General features: G+C 39.1%; 2 protein-coding genes across 4 annotated transcripts; one reads left to right on the top strand and one right to left on the bottom strand.

The window, feature by feature from the left end:
* Nucleotides 1–45: 45 nt before the first annotated feature.
* On the bottom strand, nt 46–7,442 carry pms2 (PMS1 homolog 2, mismatch repair system component). 2 transcript variants are annotated; one of them, XR_002292455.2, is made up of 15 exons: nt 7,055–7,442; nt 6,478–6,620; nt 5,297–5,383; nt 5,106–5,208; nt 4,847–5,030; nt 3,582–3,749; nt 3,398–3,495; nt 3,225–3,324; nt 3,069–3,153; nt 2,844–2,987; nt 1,995–2,772; nt 1,753–1,920; nt 1,574–1,674; nt 1,334–1,498; nt 46–450 (listed from the first exon to the last, which is right to left on the bottom strand). XR_002292455.2 is itself a non-coding variant. In XM_004080215.4 (15 exons), exons 1-15 carry the CDS (start codon nt 7,066–7,068, stop codon nt 307–309), a joined length of 2,487 nt encoding a protein of 828 aa, XP_004080263.1. In that variant the 5' UTR covers nt 7,069–7,442; the 3' UTR covers nt 48–306. The 2 variants fall into 2 exon arrangements, 1 of the variants encoding a protein (XP_004080263.1); XM_004080215.4 differs by having other exon boundaries at nt 48–450; nt 1,334–1,503.
* A 199-nt stretch (nt 7,443–7,641) lies between these two features.
* On the top strand, nt 7,642–16,115 carry LOC101174538 (eukaryotic translation initiation factor 2-alpha kinase 1). 2 transcript variants are annotated; one of them, XM_011487891.3, is made up of 16 exons: nt 7,908–8,021; nt 9,834–10,052; nt 10,143–10,310; nt 10,402–10,538; nt 11,444–11,487; nt 11,560–11,659; nt 11,733–11,813; nt 11,889–11,982; nt 13,548–13,587; nt 13,669–14,035; nt 14,110–14,218; nt 14,307–14,413; nt 15,096–15,210; nt 15,295–15,374; nt 15,458–15,691; nt 15,851–16,115. In XM_011487891.3, the coding sequence occupies exons 2-16, from the start codon at nt 9,998–10,000 to the stop codon at nt 15,974–15,976; spliced, it is 1,857 nt and encodes a 618-aa protein (XP_011486193.1). In that variant the 5' UTR covers nt 7,908–8,021; nt 9,834–9,997; the 3' UTR covers nt 15,977–16,115. The 2 variants fall into 2 exon arrangements, with proteins under 2 accessions (XP_004080203.1, XP_011486193.1); XM_004080155.4 differs by lacking the exon at nt 9,834–10,052 and having other exon boundaries at nt 7,642–8,021.
* The last annotated feature ends 154 nt before the right edge of the window (nt 16,116–16,269 follow it).

Genomic DNA, 16,269 nt, shown 5'->3' on the forward strand with positions numbered 1-16,269 from the left:
CAAACCAAAAACATTAAATGTTTTCAAAGTGCTATGAAACGTTTACTAGTTCATTTTTTCTGATCAGCATTGATACAGTTTGCATATTGTAGTGTAAAAATACAATTTTTGCACATTTTTATATACTATATTTATTCAAAAAGAAAATTAAAAAATAGATTTTTAACAAAGATTTGCACAAAATACAAAATTATAAAAAGACACAACAAGTAGGTTAGCGTTTTAAACACATAAACTTGGGTTGAGCCGCATTCCGGTGAGCCGGTGCGAGACGAAATTCCCTAAAACGGGTTGTCTTTTACAGCATCAGTCCTGTGAGATGATGTCCAGGTTGGCGAGGTGTCTCATGGTTGGACGGCCATGTGGACAGTTCCACGGATGCTCGATCTCCCCCATGTGAACCACCAGTTTCTTCATCTCGCTCACACTGAGAGCGGTGCCAATCATAACCTGGACACCAAGAAGAAGGAAAAATAAAACAAAATTAAAGCTGTGTGCAGCGTTGTATGGCCCACACTCAGTTCATAAAAAATTCCCTCTTTTTGCAAGGAGTAAATTTCTGCTGGTTTTATCTCCATAGCAACCATTTCATTTTTTGGTCAACCCAAAAGGTCTATGTGACATTTTGAAGTAGTTTCAATTTACTTGACAACTGAGATTTTTTGTCAACCACACCCACATTCCTGATTTGTTCATATTGTGTGTTACATTGTTTTGTTCAGCTTGAGCCATCAATTCATTTTTACAACATTCTGGCAAAAAAAAATCTACAAACTTTGCTATCAACTTTTTTCCAGAGTAGCTTCCCGGTGATGCTCGAGGAGTTAGGAGACGACAGATCAAAACTCTCCCAGAGGGAGAGTTCACATTAGTAGAAGGTGAGAGAAATTTCATAAAGATCTCTTGAACACAGTGATGATGGAAAATGTGATAATCTCCTAATTTTACCTTTTGCCACAAAATGGTTGTGTCCATCCCATAATAATTTCAAAACTTCCTTTTTTTTAAATTTTGAAATATTTCATTTGAGTCCCATAACAGATTTTTGGCCCCGTTCTTTTTTTTTTGAAGGTTTCTGTGATGTCATCTTTTTTTTTTTAATGGGGGTCGTTAATAACATCGATTTTCACCGGTTACAAGGTGCAAATTTTGGTGATTTTTTTGAGTATGTGGCAGTGGTGAAATGTTTGCTCAAAGGCACAGTAAGAAAGAAGATGCGAAAAACAATCTGGTCTTTGGGACAGAATGAACACAGGAATGATAAAAATCAATCAATGCACAAACATACCACAGGTATGACGATGCTCACACTAAAATGCAAACACAGACTTACAGACTTGCGACAGGCTCTGGAAGCAAACATCTGCCTGACCCTGGACGGGCGGCACATGACTCCCGGGCTGTCGCTCAGCATGAAGATCAGCTCCTCGATGTCAGCGGGACCAAACGTCCAGTTTTTACTGGTCGGCAGCGACACCAGCCTCACCCTCTCCATGACCTGAGCTGTCGTCACAGCGGAACGATAAGAGATTTGTGGCGGCAAACAGAAATGCTCCACTTCACGTGAACGCACCGTCCTCGTCGATGAGAAACTCAAAGCCGTTCTTCCGGAAAACCTCGATGTTCTCCATGAGCACGTTCTCGCTGATGGCGGTGAGGTGAAGCTTCTGAGGGCTTCAAATAAAGAAAGAAATTAGAGATGGCGTTTTTTTCTCAGAACACCTCACGTCATATTCAGGCTTAGATTCCTACGCGATGAGCTTCTGGCCTTGCAGCAGAGTGTGCTGCTGCAGCATCTCAAAGTTGTACTTCTCGTCTGTGGCGTGCTGGTCGATAATGAAGATGTCAGAATTCAGCTTGGTGATGATGAAGCCCAGGTTGAACTGGCCGATGATCTTCATTTCTTTGAACATATCTTTGCTTTAAAAAAAAAAAAAAGACCTTTTAAATACACACATTTTCTGGTTGCAATGATTCCCACTCAGAAATCCCACCTGATCTCCTTTCTGAGTTCCTCCTCTGCACTTTGGTTCTCTCCAGGGTTGATTTTGGCTCTGAAGCGCCGGTACTGCAGCCCGTCGCTTTTCCTCCGCTGCTCCTGCAGCAGCTTCAGATTTCCCATAAGCTCTTGTAAAGAAAACTGCAGAGGCGCCGTCGTTTTCTGCAGACACACCGGTGTATCCGCTGTGGCAGACGACTCTTCAGTGGAGCTTAAAAAACTGTCCGATTTCCGTTCTGCTGCGAAGTCTGGTTCCTCTCTCCTGGCTTTTTTAGCCTCTGGACTCACTGGTCTGTCTTGATTTGATGAACAGGCTCCCATCTGTTCATCTGGTTCTCCAGGACAAGATACAAACTCTGTCACAGCGCTGCTATCTTCAGCTGCTTTATTCTCAGAACTCGGAAAATTTGCTATAAAGTCACAGGAACTGTCCCCGTCAGAATCTGCATCAGTGCAGGACATCCTTCCGGGTCGACGATCTTCTAAGACCTGGCTTCCCACCGCTTCTAGCTTCTCCGTTCGATTCTTTGAAGGAGGCCTCCGAATCGGACCGGAAGCGGGTTTTCCAGCGTCCTTGAAGAAACAGCGCAGGGTTTTCTGGGTCGGACCGCTGTCAGGATCCTTGCTGGACCTTTTCTCAAAACTGCTGCTGCTGGAAAAGGCGGCTTTGAGAGCAGCCAGGTTCATGGACGACCCCGGGAAGGGACTCGATGGTTCCACGGACTCTCTGTTCTCAGACGAACAGACTTGTCCGGATGTAGAAGACGTGGACTCTAAACAAGACAAACATCTCAATTAAATATTCCAGAGGGCCTAACAGACGCGCGCTAAGATGGAGCCTTACTGGGAAAAGGCAGATTCAGACTGATCTTGTTGACTCCAGCTTCATACATGTTGATTAGAGAAGTCTTAAGAGTCGCCAGCAAGACTTTCTCCTCCTGAAGAAAGATCTGGCGTTTGTCTGGAGTTACATTCACATCCACACACTCTGTAAACACACAACATCCAAGTAAAAAAACCAACAAAAATCTGAAATAAACGTTCATTCCATCCCAGGAAATCTCCTTACCTGAGGCAACAGCGATGTTTAAGGCAACAAATGGATACTGATGTCGGTTATACGAGTGATAAACTTCATTCACAACTTTAGTGATCTGGAAGATTAGAAGAACCAAAGTCAAAAGGAAGTAAAGAAAACCTTTCGTTTGGAAGCATCTGGCCTTACTTTCAGGGGGTCACATGGGCGGTTGTTGATGAAAAAGAACTGCCTGTCTGTGGCGCTCCTTCCAACGCCGTGGTCACTGCGAGAAATGAAGCCGGCGATGCTGCAGAAAGGCTTCGGGCGTAAGCGAATGCATCAGACCTACTGTCGAGGTAAACAAAGACGGCGGCGCTCACCTGAAGAGCTGCTCAGGGAGCTCTGCCTCCTTCAGCCCGTACTCTTCAAGGACGTTTTCTGAAGGAGACGTTTGTTGAAAAGGAAGAAGACTCTGGAGCTGCAGGACACCAAAAAGTGAAATGCAATTAAGAAAAACTCTTTTTTTTTTTTAAATAACACAAATCAAGACAACAGTTCTTCAACCTGCTTTGGTCCAAATATGGCGCCGATGTTTTCCCGCATACTTTGGCTCCCGCTGGTGCTGAGGACCGTGACGCGTTTTCCCCGCCCACTTTGATTGGAACAAGTGAGGCGCACACCTGCAGAGATGATGCAGTACGCCTGCAGGACATGGATCATCTTAGCATACTCCTGAAAAGCAAAGAATCCGACATTAAGATAACAATTTTAACATCAAAATGAACTTTTTCTCTTTACAAAATCAGGAATAACGGATATTAAAACTAAAAACTCAAGCATCTAAAGTGCAAAAGAAGTTTACACATGTGTGATCGCGATAGGAGTGAGGAAAAACTGAGCCCACGATGGCAGCAAGATTAATTAGACTTAACTGGCAACTTCTACATACATCTGAAAGGAGGTTTTTTAACATGCTCTTGTGGCATTTTTCTGATGACATAAGCTAAAAATCTGACTATCGTTGTGAACCAGGAGCAGACAATAAAATACCGTTTTAACTATATCTTTTTTGTTATGCTGGACGGGCAACAAGCTCCCTGCTCTGCTCCATTCTGATGCATCCACAAATAGATCCTTGAACGTCTTTGTTTTCCTCGTCTGAGCTGGAATCTGGAATCTAAACTGTACGACTGGATAGCTCCGATATTGCTCGCCATTTTTGCTGCACCGCTAATGTGAGGCTGGGGCTGTAAGGTAGCAGGTGAGCAGATAAAGGGTGTGTCCAAATTGGAGGGCAGCGTTCTTCCTGGGCTGCATTTGTAGGCTGCTGTCCAAATTCAGCGACTCCCTCAAATGCGGCCAACGAATACGGCCTTCTATTTCCAGATTTCAAGGATTGATACTTCTATGCTGTTCATATCCCATGATGCATTGCGGCCGAACCAAGAAATGTTCTGTCAAAAATGAAGCGGGACCCAGAGTTGGAAATATTGACACCTTTTTTTTATAATTACACCTCCAAGATAAAAAATTTTGAGCTCCATGCCTGGTTCACCACTGCTCTCTGTTTGGGAGTCATGGTTGCTAGGCGACAGGACATTCGCCGATGTAACGGCTGGAAATATCTAAAGGCTAGATTTGTCCAAATTCACTGCCATTAACAATGCCGCCCGGGGAAGGCAGCGGCCATTGAAGGATGCAGCCCTCGAATTTGGACACACCGTTAGAGAGCTTGATCTATGGGTAATGGGAAGGGGGGCCGGAGTTACCGCTCACAACTCAGAGATGAAATTCTAATGAACTACTGCAGACATTTTTAACCAACTGACTTTCTTGATGTTGCGCTGGAACTCCTTGTGTCGAACAGGCAGAGTGTGGAAGAGCTGCTGCAGGGCGACCGTGGTGCCCTGCTGCCGAGGATGAGGAGACTTCTGCACAAGCTGGCCTTTGTGGTCGAACACCAGCTTGGTGCCAACCTGGCTGGACTCGTGGCAGGTGATCACACTGAGGTCGCTGCAAGAGGAAGAGGTTTAGCAGACGAGTGAACAAAAAACCTCCCGTTGTTTGGATCTGCAGTGCCAGGCTTACCTCAGCGCACACAAAGAGCTGAGGGCTTCCCCCCTGAAGCCAAACGTTTCCACGTGGATCAAGTCGGAGAAATCCCTCAGCTTTGATGTGTGATGCTTCAACGCTGGGGAACAAGAAGATCGGATGTTTGAATCTAATTTGACTGTACATAAATACACACATAAGCAATATTAAAAAAAAACCTGACTCACTCAGCCCTTCAAAGTTAGCTTCCTTCACTCCTTTGCCGTTATCGGACACTTCAATTTGTTCAACTCCACAATCCCGTAGCTTGATGTCTGAAGCACACAAAAAAAGAAAGGAAATTAGCTTTAGAACTAAACAAACTGAATCAGATCCCACTACTTTGTTCTAACTCTACTTATAGCTGGGTTCTGTAACCTTTAACCCTAAAAAAGCCATTTGGGCCAGCTTCTTACTGACCAGCGAGAGCTACATTTCACTGCTTAGAAAAAGAAAAAGAAAAACACTTTATGTTTTTATGATCATTAAAATATTTTTTTAATGTCATGTAGCATTTTAAAGCTTTGCAATAAATGAGTTTAAAAATTTTCTTTATATAACAATTTTAACTTATTTTACTTTTGACAGCAGAAATTCAAGTTCCTTTCAAAATAAAACGCACCCTGTGTTTTATAAATCCACCTTTTCCGACTTGAAAACTTGACTTCTTTGGCCTATTTCACAAGTGTATATTTTACTGCTGTTTTTTCTTTTATCCATAAAATTTTTTTTTTAGATTTTAGTACAGCAATGAAAATTAGATTTTTTGTGCTTGGGTTCCAAGAAAACCACCATACAAATACATTTGGTATTTAATATTCATATTATTAAATAAGATTTTCTTGATGCAGCAAATTTGTTTGGATAAAAAATATAAGAACGCCAGGTCAAACATGGACTTTTCTAACATTATGACTTTGTGCGCCTTGATCCTTTTTCTCTTTTTACTATCAAATATAAACACCACAACATCCAACTTTTAAAAATGTATAGTCTAATGACAAACCCCTCTGACTAACCCTTTACCAATTTCATTGTACAATGGACAATGACAATAAAAGCAAATCTAATCTAATTTCTACCATCTTTGTGCTTGGCTATTTGACATGTTTAAAAATCGAAATGACAAAACTTTATTAAATGAAATAACTTAACCACAAATTAAAAAAAAAATCAAATTGTTAACATCTTTTTCTTCAAAGCCCCAATTTGGTTCCAGACCCTCAGATCCTTGCCTAAAAAGCAACTTTCTTTTTGCATTAAAGGTGCAACAGATATAAAGCTGCACCTAAGAACATCTAAACTGTAAAAATACAAAGCTATTTTGTCAAATAAATCACGACAACGCTTTTATTGGAACTTTGATTACCAATATTTGTGGCTCCTGCATCCACGCTGTTCTCCACCAGCTCTTTGACAGCTGTGGCTAAACTGAGCACCACCTGACCCGAGCAGATCTGATGCACTGAGTGCTTGTCTATGGCTTTGATGGCTCCAGCAGGTTCAGAGCAGCTAAAAAGAAAACAACATCAGTAAATGCTAAAAATGCAGATGGAAATATAGTATGAACAAAGCAACATTTAGTAGGAAAAGAGACATTTTACTTTAGAGGGGGATTTATTATCAAATTTAAAGATAGCAAAATGGAAACAAATAAAAATAATATAATTTTAGACATCCAAAAAGTAAAAGAATACAATAATTATCAGTTAGATTTAAACAATTATTAGATTCCCTCCTATTCGTATATAATATGTACTTTCTTGTAATGTGGATTTGGCATTTGCATGTGTTTTTACTTTGCATGTACGAAAATGATCGGAAGTGGATGCTATGTGCAGGAGTCTGCAGGTATTTAGATGGAAATGATTACGTCACACATATTCAAACTTGTACATGTTTATGATACAAATACAGAGATATAGGCACGAAGGTAGCTAGCTTACCAAGAGTCCGACATCTTCAAACGGGTACCTTTCTTATGAAATCGATACTTTATTGTTGTTAAAAGGTGATACAGATTATTAAGTAAACGCCATGGTCAAATGTGACTTTTTGTTGTCGTTGCATTCATTCAGTCTAAACTTCTAGGCGTGTAAACATAAAAATGAAGCAGTCCCGCGCGGCGATTGAGAAGTTGTTCGTGAGGTATATTCTTGCGCGAGAATGCGCATGCTTCTACAAAAATAAACATAAATAAAAATAATTTTAAAAATTACAAGGTGAAAACGGACTAAAGTATAAAAAAATTAATTGATTTCAAATAAATTTTTAGGCTTTTCTTTAAAAAATGTAGCATTTCATCATCGAAGCCAGCGGAAGTCAGTGAATTAGGGCGCGTCTTCATTTGTATTACTTTGGTAAAAATATTAACAAGCTGTATTTGTATCTGATGATTACAAAAAAATAAGTTAAATAAATAAATTCGAACAAATTAAAGTCTATTTATTTTTATTTTTATCTTGGCTGTTGGGGTTTTCTTTTTTGCGTGTCGTTGATATGTGAACCCCTAAAAATTGGGCACTGTGTGACGGTCCCTACATTTCTCGAAACATGGCCGACCGTTGGAGTCGAAGCATTGGATGTAATTTGGTGCAAATTTCATTTTACTAATTTCCTCGAACTGTATTTAAAACGATTTTTTATTCGTAGCATGACAGGCGTCGCAGCCATGGGGTAGCACATGTGTAAGTGTCCGACGTTTGACGGACAGACTGTTTCGATCCTGCCAAGTCGGTTATTTTATTCGAAAAATGTTCGGTTCGCCGTCCAACCACGGAGTCGGTCGCTCGGAGGAATGTTCTGGCAGCAGCCGCAACCTGTTGGTTCACCGCAGTTCATTAAGGAGGCGGGAGGTGGAAAGTAGCCTGTTAAGTTTATCAAGCGAAGAGGACGAAGAGGTTCAGTTTGATAGTAAGTGTTTCTCCTTATATGAAGTTTTATGTCGATTCGTTTGTGTCAAACAGCTGTTACTTCAGCTCATTTACCATGAACGAGATTCGCCAATTCCCGCGAGAGAATGAAGAAGATAAAGATAGCTGGGAGTTTACGAAGTGAAATGGAAACAAACTGTGCTGCTCCGTCTCTTATTTCGCCGTTTTACCAGCAGTGTAATGCAATTCTTTTACTCCATTTCGGCTATCTAGAAAATGATACACTATTTTTTGACATTTGGCTTTTTTTTGCCCTATTGGGACGCTCTCTGACTCTGTTTTGAAGGTGGAACCTCCTCCATTGCATCTCAAACTTTTATTTTGAAAGAATGTATTTCAAAATAATGTATTTAAAAGTGTTTATTTTAGGATTTATATTTTTTTATTCAATTGGTAGCTATCCATATGGTAAAGCAACAACAATAAAATGTTACTTAAAAAAGAAAAAAAACGAATTGACTGCACATTTTATTAATATAGCTAAACAAAATATTAGTTTCTTGCAATTCCAACCAGTTCTGCCCATAAAATTGACATATTTATTTTATATAAATATTTTATAATTTTTATTTTGTGTTCTGATATAAATTTGTGATGGTAACCTTTTAAATATATATATGATGTGATTTAACTGCAATCTATTTTAAAGAGTTTTGAGGTAAACTTGCACAATCTTGATTAAAAACATTGTGAAGAAACTGTAAAAAGATTGTATTTAAAATCAAATATGTTGAAAAGATTGTGACTGTATAGATTAAGTAATTTTGCGCCTCTAAAGTAACCCTTTCTTTTTTTTGCCGTTAGTCTAAAAAATCATTATAATAATTTTAATGATTCTTTTTTTATAGTATTAGATTTTGTTTTTCAAAAATGTATACATTTTTTATTTGTTTCTCACTTCTTGGAGGTAAAAGAACCCTCAACATTTACTTTTTATTCCAACTCCTTTATTTGTGACTAAGTACCTATGGAGGCTCATTTGGAGTCTGTTTACACACACTTACATAACCTACCCTCAAAACAGTTAATACCAGGACCCTAAACGCATCATGTCAACTTTATTGTTGCAGGAAAACTTTGCTGTCACCTCACAAATCCTGCTTCATAATTTTAACATCTTTTTAACTTCTATTTTTGTGTTCTTTTGGCCTTTTTTTTAAATATAACTAATCAATTGAGGGTTTTTTTAAATCTTAAAATAAACAATCAAAATGAATTAAAAAAATGTGATATATCTTTTCATGCAGTTCTTCTCTTGGTGTCCAGTGCACAACTTGTGAAATTCTTATAAAGTTAAATGCATAAAAATCTTTCAAACCTTTATTTAAAACCAAATACATTTCAGAATGAATCAGTTTTCGCTTAACTAGGGATAAACTGGACTAAGATGAACTTTTGTCAATGAAATAATTTTTTACACGGAAAACAAACAGAAAAAACAAATTTTGCTTTAAATAAAAATTACTTTAAAGGATAATCAAAGGCTCTGACGTATAGATATCAGTTTTGTTAAATAAAGATAGATTTATTATCAAGTATAAATAAACATATTTATTTTTTTAACTTCGAGACTTATTTCACAGATTCTGGTCATATTTGGTATTCTTCCAGCTCCTTTGTTATGTTTTTGATAACTTTTTAACTTTTTTTAGTCATGCCAGCCATTTGCAATAGAATTCCTCCTAAAGTTCTGAAGTCACGACTCTGGAAACATCCTGAATTTTGCGGATATGAGAGTGAAAAGCGAGAAACTCCCTGTTTTTTTGTTTTGTTTTTTGCACATCCGTCAAAGTTCTGGTGAAGGTGCAGAGGGGCTGGTCTCCACTGGACACGGAAGATAACAGTGACTAATGTGCACACCCTCATGTGCATCAACAAGATGAGCTCATTTGATGTCCTAAAGTGGAGGGGCATCGTGAGGGTAGTACTGCAGCAGAGGGCTTTTTATGCCAAAAAATGGACCTGGAAAATAAAAGTATTATTGAACTTTTAGCAAAAGTTATAGAAGAAGGTAAGCCTCAAGCTGTGTTTGCTGGAAAAAAGGGATTTTTTTCAGTATTATCATCTGCTTATTGACTTCTTGTTTTGTGTACGTGCTCAGCCTCAGACACAGATTGTAACGGCGAGCTGCTGATGGCTGGAAGGCATTACCCGTCCATCCAGGAGTTCGCCTCGGCCATCCCCAACCACCTCCTCCTGGGCTCCCTGCTGGAACACCTGTGCTGCGTCTACGAGAGCAACCCGGCGCGCTCCCGCATGCTGTTCAAAGGTAACGCATCCAGACGTGGGGCGCTCTTCGCTCTGACCACATTTGGATCCAGATGGACCTGTTTTTTTATTTGTTTCTTTCGGTTTTGCAGTCATTGGCCAGCGTTTAGCCGCCATGAACCTCCTCTCGCCGTTGGCGGTGAGCGACGAGTTCAGCACCATCAGGCTCCAGCACAACCGTGCCTTCGCTGAGCTGCTGAACGCTGCCAGCTCCTCGCTGTATCCGCAGGTAACTCCTCGGCTGTCGAGATCTAAGCCTAAGTGACGGAAAGAATCAACTATAAGGACCTTTCAAATGTCTCAAATTTAATGAAACTAAAATAAGGCCTTATATATGATATCCTAAGGTCCTGTCATAAGGTCGTTAATCGTTTAACCTTAGCTAGCTGATTGGATCATGTCACCGGTGTGGGAAAATGGGAAAGTGCCCATTTATAGAGAAAGGACTTGAAAATGGCGACTACTGATGGCGACTACAAAATTCAAACGAAGCAAACTGCACTCTTCGCCTATCAAAGTGGCACTAAGGGGATCAAGGTGATTGAATTGTATGTGTGGAGCAAGAAACCGCCGTTTCACTTTCATTGTACATTTTAAATGTTCCTAAAATGTAGGGCTGCACGATATGAGCAAAACTTGCGATGTGCGATATTAGTGATCAATATTGCGATAACGATATAATTTGCGGTATATAAACAAATAGGTAAGCAACCCAAAACATCATTACCATCTCATTGCATCAGTTTAAAAAATGATACTCCAAATGACCCTTGTTGACATAGGAGGCAAACATCTAACATAAAAGGGCTCATCTGATTGGTCAACTTCGGAAAGGGTCCATCCAATTGGTCAAATGCATAAATGGATTTATTTGATTCGTTAAATGCTTCAAGCTGCCATAGGATTGTATTAGCACATTTAAGGTAACCATTTATTGCGATTTTTGCTGACTTTATGGATATTGCACTGCTTGATATTGCGATAACGATAAATTTGCGGTATATTGTGCAGGCCTACTAAAATGTCTTATAAAGATCTTAAATGGAAGTTCTGTGAATCTGCAGACCCCTTGGATCCATAATGCTTCTGCTTTGTGGCATATTTTGTTCATGTGACGTTTGTTTTGTCATGCAGGGCCAGCAAATTCTCAGTTCAAACACAAATAATCCTTCTGTAAGGTAATGTTACCCTAATGTCATATTTATGAAAACATCAAAAGGTTTTATATAACATGCATCTGCCGTCTGCAGACCAAAGGAGGGACTGTTTCTAGGACAGACATCCAGGTACCTCAGCGAGTTTGAAGAAATCTGCAGACTTGGGAAAGGATCTTACGGGAATGTTTTTAAGGTATTTACTTTTCTCCGAGCATTTATATTTTGTTGAGAAACAAATGGATGTCAGTATATTTGTTTTTGTGTAGGTTAGAAATAAGCTAGACGCACAGTTTTACGCGGTGAAGAAGATTCTCATCAAAAAAGTCTCAAAGGAAGACTGCATGAAGGTGAGCTGTGGATTTGTTCAGCTGCTCCAGAGACACATCAGCGACGCACAATAACAGCTCATTTCACCGTCTTAGGTTCTGCGAGAGGTGAAAGTGTTGTCCAGCCTGCATCACGTAAACGTTGTGGGTTACCACACGGCGTGGATGGAGCACGTTCAGCCGGCTCCAGGTGAGTGTTTGCTTCTGAGCTGAAGCGGCGATGCGATCGAACAGTAGTGAAGAGCTTTGCGATCTGCAGATCAGATGCTCCTAGTGGTTCCCAGGACTCGACTTGTGACTAAGGGTGACAGAGCCTTTTCAGTGGCTGTCCCCAAACTCTGGAACTGTCTCCCTGTGTCTGTGAGATCTGCCAGGTCCTTAAATGATTTTAAATCTTTGCTAAAAACTCATCTTTTTTTATTGGCTTTTAACACCAGAATAGATGACAATTAGGCCAGCTCTATTAGTGTTTTTATTAACATTTATTTTACTGTTACTGTTATATTTTATTATTTTTACTTGTAATTGTATCTTATCCTACCTGTGCAGCACTTTGGATCTCTAGTGGATGTTAAAATGCTTTACAAATAAAGTTTTGATGGATAATGATTGATAAACTAGTACATTCAGAGGAGGGATGACACGAGCGGCGCCAACAGAAGGCACGGAAATGACATCACCATAACCTCTGTTACCTAATTCCGTCATCCTCCGGTAGACCCACATTAAAGTAAAGAAGAGAAATAAGAAAAAAAACTCTATTTGAAAATACAAAGTAGCAGCTGTTATTAAAAAAGAAACGCACATTAATTTCTGCTTTGGTAAAAATGTTAGGTTTATAGTTTTTTAATTCAAGTTTCAAATGTACAATTTTCTTTTTCCAAATTTTCAATAGTTATTTTCAATTTATATATTTTCAATATTATATACAATATTATTTTTCAAGTGTTCCTATTTTAAAATAAAATTCAATATTTGCTTCATATGGAGCTCCTAAAGAAACAGAAGTAAAACAAATAGTTCTAGTATCAGGTCTGCACCAGTTAGTTCCTGGTGCACATGAGAAATCAGTACACATTATTCTTTTTACTTCTACGTCACTTTATAGGGGCTCTGTATATCTTTAAAAATGTTTTTTTTGTAATGCAGTTTTACCTGAAAGTTTAAAAAAAAAGTTTTTTAAATTTCTTTTAAAAAATCATATTTACTTCTACTTTATAAGATTTTTTTTTAAATGTCCTTTTTTAATTTCACTATTTCTTTCAAGTTTAAAGTATATTTATTAATTTTTCCTTTTTTAAAGCAAATTACAATATTTAAAGATGTATGTATTTCTATATTTCTTATTGTACTTTTTATAAAATCAATATTTGCTTCGAGTTTAAAATATTTTTTTTTCAAATTTCCCCTTTTTTAAAATATTTTCTTCAAGTTTAACTTTTTAATTTTCCCCTTTTTAAGTAGGAAAATTCAAATTTTCCTAAAGTTTACACAACGTACTTTCCAGTTTAAAACTATTTTCAATTTTTTAAATTTACAATCTGGTTTTGGATTCTCTTTACGCTGATCTTGATTTGACTCCAAACTCACAACAATTTCAATATAGAAATACTCACAAATGTAATTTTGACCTTAATTTCTTTTTCTATATGTCCTCCATCATCAGAAAAATGCCACAAGAACATGTTAAATCCAACAAATTTTTTTTATTGAAGTGGGTCTTTAAGCTTCCCGTGTCCAACATTTCTGTTGCAGATTCCAGTCTACCTGCTCTCGAATCTGCAGAACAGGACAGGTCAGTTAATCATTGCTGACATTTTCCGTTGACTCTGTTTGCGTTAGTGCTGCGTGGGAATAAATGTGTTCTTGTTCACAGCTCTGACGACAGCCAGGATCACAGCAGCTCCAGCTCCTCCATAGTCTTTCAAAGCCTCAGTCAGCCTCTAGCCGATCCCGAAGGACTCTCCTTAGAGACGCAGCCGGCGGGGGCTCTGGTCTCAACCCAAGAGGGACACGTCGTCTGTCCCAAGACGCTGCGCCGCATCCCTGAGAACTACATCCCCTGTGTGTTCCTGGGACAGGGAAGGGCCGTGAACGGCTCCAAATGTCCCGCCATGGGGTTTGACAGCTCAGCACTGCAGGAGCCGAGCAACAGGAACAGCCCCGAACTCAACAACAACCCCTGCATGGATAAGGAGTGTCGACAACAGATGGACAGACGCCAAAGGAAGACAAATAAAGAGGTGGGTTCTCCTAATTTAGCCCCCGCCGAGTGCAAAAGGACTGATGGAAGGCTTCATCTGAGGTTTCTGCGCAGGTGCAGTTCCACCTGATGCTTTATATTCAGATGCAGCTATGCGATCGTTCCTTGAAGGACTGGATTTCCGAGAGGAACTCTTGGTCCAAAGAAGAAGACATTTCAAGAGGTTCTGGTTTCTCCCAATCAGCTGATACTTACTCATGAAGCTTATGTTCATATTTTCCAATGACATTAATATTGTGCTGTATTTTCAGGTCACTATGACTGTGTTGATGCTGAACACACACTCAGCTTGTTGAGGCACGTCCTTGAAGGAGTGGAGTACATCCACGCCAAAGGAATCATGCACAGAGACCTCAAGGTACCGTAGTTACTGATCAGCACACATTTAGGTTTATGAATGTTTTTAATGGAAGACTCCTAGAATGGAGCTAAAGGGTTCAAATAAATAAATCCCTCTTACCAGAAGATGAAATCTGGCTCCCTTTGCTCCGTTTATCTATTATAACTCTCTTTGTAACACATTCACATCTCCAGATCTGTGTGCTGTTTAAAAAAAAGACTATTCAGCATTTTTTCTTTGCTTTTCTAAGGCAGATCAGATGTACAGTCATCATCATCATCCATGTTTTTGCTTTTGTCCTAAGAGTACTGATTTAAAATCCATCATTTTTTTTTTGTTAAATAAGAATTAATATCCAGTGGTCCCTCGATATTTGTCTGTTCATCTTTCACAGTTTCAGTGTTTTTGAGGGAATCTGCGTCCTGATTGGCTATTGTCAATCAATCTCTTCGTTGTACAAAATTGTTCCGCGTAGAAAATCTGCATAAATCTTTGATTCTATAATGCTGGACTTGTTTTTTTTTTTTTGTGAAGATTTGAAATGGTGAATTACAGTACAATGTTGAACTGTAACCAAGCAGGATTTCCCTCCTTTATCTGTCCTTTTTTTTAAAATTTATTTAATACAAATTATGTTTTACTTTTTACATATAAATAATGACTTGTTCTGTTTTTATTTATATTTTTTTTATTCTTAAAGCCAAGGAACATTTTTCTTCAAGGCCCAGACTGCCACGTTCGAATCGGGGACTTCGGTTTGGCCTGTAGAGACATTTTAGTGGACGGCTATAAGAGATCCAACTCTTCTGGCAGTGGTAAACCCACAGCACATGACGTGTCTGAAAACGACCACTAGGTGGCGATATTTACTTTGAAGTGAAATCTCGTGTGTTTTGCAGATTCCATTCATACTTCAGGAGTTGGGACATTTGTGTACGCTTCCCCAGAGCAACTAAAAGGATCTCATTATGATTCAAAAGTAAGTCTTTCGTTAGTTGAACAACTCTTGATTTGTTTGTTGTTGTTTTTTTCTTAACGACTGTGCTTTATTTGCTCCTCCAGTCAGATATGTACAGTATTGGAGTTATAGCTCTGGAGCTCTTCCAGCCTTTTGGAACAGAGATGGAGCGTGTCCGGACTCTAGGAGACCTGAGGGAAGGGAAGGTTCCTGACTCGTTCCATCAGAGGTGGCCGGTTCTGTCAAAATATATCAAAAATCTGACGAGTAAAGAGCCCAGCGTTCGTCTCACGGCCACCCAACTCCTTCAGAGTGAACTCTTCAGCAGTAAAGACATGGTATTTTTGGATGAATCTGCTTTAAATACCTTTCCAAATGTAATATATCGATGTAGGATGGATAAAAAAAATATCTGCTTCGTCATTGTTCCGCCTAATAGTGATTTATTAATTCCTAGTCCCTATAAATTGTGATTTAAAACCTTTTTCTTCCTGTAGGTAATTCACGGTTTGCAGAGAAGAGTCGAGGAGCAGAGAGAGGAGATCATGCAGCTGAGGCTGCAGATAAGCCGGCTTCAGAGTTCACGAGTCACTGTGACGTTTTCTGAACTGGACAAGACCTGAGCCTTTAAGGTTTCAAAGACTGTCACCATTCGACTTGATCCGAGCTGCATGTGTGGATGTTTTTAAGTCTTGTATGCGGAAATGGAGTTTAATTATTTCTTTCTTTTCAGCTGTTAAATAAAACCAGTTTTGGATACATTTGGTGGGATTGAAGAAAGACAATGAAAATATGTAAAAATGCATATTTATTAAAAGAAAATCGACTTTTTTGCAGTCAAATGTTGCATCTAAAGTGCTTTATATCTAAAAAAAAACGTGGATAGATGCAGCCTATAAATGTTCAGATTTTGTTT

This window comes from Oryzias latipes, chromosome 19, assembly GCF_002234675.1.
Source record: "Oryzias latipes chromosome 19, ASM223467v1".
NCBI lineage: Eukaryota > Metazoa > Chordata > Actinopteri > Beloniformes > Adrianichthyidae > Oryzias > Oryzias latipes.